This window comes from Chiloscyllium plagiosum, unplaced genomic scaffold (genome assembly GCF_004010195.1).
Source record: "Chiloscyllium plagiosum isolate BGI_BamShark_2017 unplaced genomic scaffold, ASM401019v2 scaf_6050, whole genome shotgun sequence".
NCBI classification, from domain to species: domain Eukaryota; kingdom Metazoa; phylum Chordata; class Chondrichthyes; order Orectolobiformes; family Hemiscylliidae; genus Chiloscyllium; species Chiloscyllium plagiosum.
Genome location: NW_025210631.1, coordinates 14,449 through 20,000, shown reverse-complemented (window position 1 = coordinate 20,000; position 5,552 = coordinate 14,449). Strand labels below are relative to the sequence as shown.

At 49.9% G+C, this 5,552-nt stretch overlaps 1 protein-coding gene across 1 annotated transcript; it reads left to right on the top strand.

Annotated features, from left to right (window-relative positions):
• Positions 1-42: 42 nt before the first annotated feature.
• Positions 43-3,547, top strand: LOC122546933 (secretory carrier-associated membrane protein 3-like; the record flags this gene model as incomplete). Its single annotated transcript, XM_043685542.1, has 3 exons — positions 43-187; positions 916-1,033; positions 3,061-3,547. Coding segments are annotated over 3 exons (410 nt in total), but the record flags the coding sequence as incomplete, so codon positions are not given.
• Positions 3,548-5,552: the final 2,005 nt, after the last annotated feature.

Genomic DNA, 5,552 nt, shown 5'->3' with positions numbered 1-5,552 from the left:
GGGTGCTGGTTTAATATCTGTGGCTATTTGCCTGGTTCTGAGTTGTATTGATTTCCTTTTCTCCTCCTTTTGTCTCCCCATTCAGGACCGACAGCTCCTTCAATTTCTTTTCCTTCTTCTTTGTTTTCTTTGTCCAAGACATCACCTTTGTTTTACAAACAGTCGGTATTCCAGGCTGGGGATTCTGGTGAGTAACCACTTTCACACCACATGGTCAATCAAAAGCCCCTGATACTCTGGGCTAGGTGCGAGTGACCAGGAGCAGGAACCCTGACTGATTTCCCCCCCCCCCCCATTCTCTAATATAGGGGTCAGTGGGCAGTGACCAGGAGCAGGAACCCTGGCTGATTCCCCCCTCTCTCTCTCTAATATAGGGGTCAGTGGGCAGTGACCAGGAGCAGGAACCCTGGCTGATTTTCCCCCCTCTCTCTAATATAGGGGTCAGTGGGCAGTGACCAGGAATAGGAAAATAAAGAAAGGCACTGCTGGGAATATTTGGGATGGGTAGTGTCTACAGAGAGAGAGGGAGAGAGAGAGAGAGAGAGAGAGAGAGAGTGGGAACTGGAACTAATGTTTCATGGTACTGTCCAGTCATCACTCGGTTTTTGGTGAAGGAACGTGAGCTGTTGTTATGCTTTGTTTGTGTTGCTGCTGCCTGTTGTTCCTAGCTCTGATAGACACCAGTGACCAGAGGCTGCAGGAAACACAGGACAGAAACTACAGATAACTATGGAATGTCAAACCCAGTCAGTGAGGATGCTGGGATGGTTTACAGTCAGGGCCCCAGTTCTCCCAGCTCCAGGCCGTCGCTATGCTGGCAATAAGTGTAATGTGTCAGTGTGAGGGCTCCTAACCGAAGGGTTAGGATGATGGGATATCTGATATACTTGTTCTAACTGGTGGTTTTCCTCCCAGTGGCTGGATTTCTTCACTCTCTGCGTTGAAAAGCAATGTCGGTGTGGGTGTGGTCATGATGATGGTCTCGGTCTTATTCACAGCCTCTGCAGTTCTGGGGGTCGTGATGTTGAAGCGGGTGAGTTACATTCACAAGGAGGAATGACCCCAAGTCCCGCGCACAGTCAACAGTCGCTGCTGCAGTGCGCCTCATTACCTGCTGGTGGTGCCACTGAGGCAGCAGGGACAGCACACCCAATTAGTGATAGTTACCCAGGGACAGCAGGAGGCCATCCAGCCCCTTGGGTTAGTTACCCAGGGACAGCAGGAGGCCACCCAGCCCCTCGGGTTAGTTACCCAGGGACAGCAGGAGGCCGTTCAGCCCCTCGGGTTAGTTACCCAGGGACAGTAGGCGGCCGTTCAGCCCCTTGGGTTAGTTACCCAGGGACAGCAGGAGACCACCCAGCCCCTTGGGTTAGTTACCCAGGGACAGCACGAGGCCACCCAGCCCCTTGGGTTAGTTACCCAGGGACAGCAGGAGGCCACCCAGCCCCTTGGGTTAGTTACCCAGGGACAGCAGGAGGCCGTTCAGCCCCTCGGGTTAGTTACCCAGGGACAGCAGGAGTCCGTTCAGCCCCTCGGGTTAGTTACCCAGGAACAGGCCACCCAGCCCCTCGGGTTAGTTACCCAGGAACAGCAGGAGGCCGTTCAGCCCCTCGGGTTAGTTACCCAGGGACAGGCCACTCAGCCCCTCGGGTTAGTTACCCAGGAACAGGAGCTGCCATTCATAAAGCCTATTCCACAGCTGAGAAAGCATAAGTAATCTATATTTTGTTTCTGCCTCCCCATTACCCTAGAAACAAAATCTATTGATTTGAATCTCACCATTTCCAGTTATAGCTTTTTTGTTGTTGGGCAGTCTTCCAGATTTCCACTCCTGTTTATGTACAGAAATGCTTCCTGATATTACCTGGGAACAGTCCGGCTCTGAGTTGAAGGCCCTGCCCCTTTATTCTGGACTCTCTCCCCTTCAAACCAGAAGGAGCTGTTTCCCTCCATTGACCCTATCAAATCCTTTAATAATGTTGGTTCCCCCATTAATCTCTGTACACGAGGGAATGCAAGGCCAGTCTGCCAATCACCCCTTTGTTGGGTTGGATGAGCCCTGCTTCCCTCCAAAGTCAGGATCATCTTCGTGAGGTACTCAGCTCCTTGAGCATTGACCCCTGATAGGATCCAACCAGAGCTCTGTCTGTGAACAGCTGAAGTAATGTGAAGCCTGTGCACGAGTCAATCCTGCAGTGACCAACTTTACAAAAGTACTGGGAGTTTGCTTCCAGCAGGGAGTTGGGGATACTTTCAGTTAACTTGTTAACCAAGACAGACACACCTCTGGAGCAGGTGGGAATTGATCCCAGACCTCCTGGTGCACAGGTTGGAACACTACCGAGCACCACAACAAGGTACCTTATGATTATCCAATGCTGTTGTCTGCTTGATCACCAATTAGTTTTGCAACTACCTGTCACCAAAGTGTTGGAGCCATTTCGAGATGGCTCAGGGTGGCACGGTGGCTCGGTGGTTAGCACTGCAGCCTCACAGCGCCAGGGACCCAGGTTCAGTCCCTGCTTTGGGTGACCGTCTGTGTGGAGTTTGCACATTCTCCCTGTGTCTGCGTGGGTTTCCTCCGGGTGCTCCGGTTTCCTCCCACAGTCCAAAGTTGTGCAGGTCAGGTGGATTGGCCATGCTAAATTACCCGTAGTGTTGGGTGCATTAGTCAGAAGGAAATGGGTCTGGGTGGGTTACTCTTCGGAGGGGCGGTTGGGTTGAAGGGCCTGTTTCCACACTGTAGGGAATCTAATCCAATCTAATCATGGTAACTGCTACTTCTGTAATGAGTGTTTGTCTCTATCAGGGTATTTTACCTCATGTGATGATAGTTATTCCCCATAACGTATGAAATTGGGCAGGAGTTGTACGATGAAGAATCCAGCATATGGTTACTCCAGCGAACTCTAACGTGCAGATATTACATTCTTCCTGCACACAAATGTCTGGGCTAACACTAGCTATTCAGTTACAACAACAATATTGCTGTAGTCAGACCAGCTCGCACTAGGGTAGTTTGTGGGTCTCTCACTAATAGCTTCCCTTTCCTTGCCACAGGTCCACTCCCTTTACCGGAGGACTGGTGCCAGTTTCCAGAAGGCACAAGAGGAGTTAGCAGCCGGGGTCATGTCGAACCCAGCCATGCGGAATGCAGCTGGGGCTGCTGCTGGAGCAGCTGCACAAAACGCCTTCCAGCGTAACTGACAGCGTGAGGGAGCCACATTGCCCCCTCCTGCACCAGGCAACTCTCCCTCCCTCTGCCTCCTCACACCCCCCCCCTCCTCTCTCTCCATTTCAGCTTTTCACAGGCAAGAGGACACCAGACCTTCATCCAGGCTCCTTGGCCAATCATAATAACTTCCTATTGGTTAGCCAATCACAAGCTGGGATTGCTGCTGAGGTTAAAGGTTGTGCCAAACGATTGACAGGCCATCATGGGTTTTTATTGTTTTTTTTGGTTATGAACTTTGCGCACTTTTCATTCATGTTTAATAAAGGGAAGCAACTGAGTACATTTGTTGCTCCAAAGCTTATGGTTTAAAAATGTTTGATTTTGTTTTGTACATTTAGCATGAACAGCTGAAGAATCTATCCTTCCTTTTGAGGCTAACCTACTGAACGAGAGTGCACGGTGATTGGCTTGGTATCAATAATCCTTCCCTGAGGTGATGACTTGTGTTAGTTATTGAGAGACTCTAACAATATTTTGGGTTGAAGCTTTGCCCAGTTGAAGAGCCACTTGCTCCCGAGGTAGCTTTTGCTATCCCTGTTACTTTCACTTCTCCATTCTTGTTGTTCCCCAAACACCCGGAACTTGGGGTAGTCGGAGTGTGGAGGGAGCTCACTGCACAGTGAGTGCTGAATGCAATGTCCAGGCTCCCAGGACTCTGTGGAATAACATGTAGCTAACAGCTCAAGCTGCAGCACCAGCAGGGGAGCTGAATTCTCTAACTGCTGCACCCCACACTCAGTAACCCAGCTGCCTCCCAGTGGTGCATTCCTGTCGCAGGCACATTGCTCGAGACCTGGGGGCCATGGCTTGTTTCAGCCTTTGGTGTGCTGTCACAACTCTCTGGAGAGCTATCTCAAGCGATGGTGCGGAATGGTTTCATTTTACTGACATCCAGGGACAGGGATATAAAACAGGAATAAAAGGAGGTGTGAAGTTAACACATTTTAGCTTGTGTGCATCAGGACTAGGATGCAAGAAATCAATTGGGAAAAGGCACACCAATGTTTATACAGCATGAGGAAATGGTGTTGATTGGTTTGGACATCACTGGCATGGAGGTGCGGCAGAACTGTTCACTGTCAGAACAGGTTAGGAGACTCTAGATAGGCCGTTACAATGGGAGTAGGCAAAAGTGAGGACTGCAGATCAGAGTCTAGATGAGAGTGGTGCTGGTAAAGCACAGCAGGTCAGGCAGCATCCGAGGGAATTACTGGCAGTCTCTATCACTCCCTTTTCCCAATGAGAAAGATGCAATGCAATTCCTTTATATTAGATTTGATTACAGTGTGGAAACAGGCCCTTCGGCCCAACAAGTCCACACCGCCCCGCCGAAGCGCAACCCATCCATGCCCCTACATTTACCCCTTATCTAACACCACGGGCAATTTAGCGTGGCCAATTCACCTGACCTGCACATCTTTGGACTGTGGGAGGAAACCGGAGCACCCGGAGGAAACCCACGCAAACACGGGGAGAATGTGCAAACTCCACACAGTCAGTCGCCTGAGGCGGCCGGGTCGCAGGCACTGTGAGGCAGCAGTGCTAACTGCTGTGCCACCGTGCCGCCCACATGCCCACATGATTTGTAAAAGAGCTCTTCACATGTTGGACCCAACGATAACTTAGCTTTTCTCTCTCCACCGATGCTGCCAGATAGTTTCGCCAGCACTTTTTCTGATTTCCAGACTCTGCAGTATTTTGCTTTGCCTTTAGGGATTCCTTTCCCAAGGCTGGTTTCCTGGGTCTGGTTTCTGATGACTGTCAGACAAATAATATTGAGCCAGTGTCTGCCTTTCAGCAATGTTTATGTTCTGTACCATGAAGTGATTGGTAACTTGGGAAACTGGCTGCCCCATTATCAGCTTCTTACCCAACGCTATTTTAACACGTGAATCTCGTGTTTTCAGGCCGGTCCCTTCACATTTCAGTTTTTCATTAGACATTGGAATGTAGGAATTTATGCAAATACTATTTTCTTCATCTTTTGGGTCCTCAAATATCTGTGAAAGCCAAACATCAGTGTCATTCCCCTGGTCACGTGCAGCTTTGCTGGGCCCTTCAGAGGGCAATGTTTGACAAGAATCATTAAAAAACATCGAGGCAAGCAAGGGGCCAAAAAGGGCCAGGTGGCGTTTAATTTGGATAAATGTAAGCTGCTGCATTTTGGGAAAGGCAAATCAGGGCAGGACTTCTACACTTAATGGAAAAGTTCCGAGGGAGTGTTGCTGAACAAAGAGACCTTGGAGTGCAGGTTCATAGCTCCTTGAAAGTGGAGTCACACGAGGAAGGGCAGTGAAGATGATGTTTGGTATGCTTT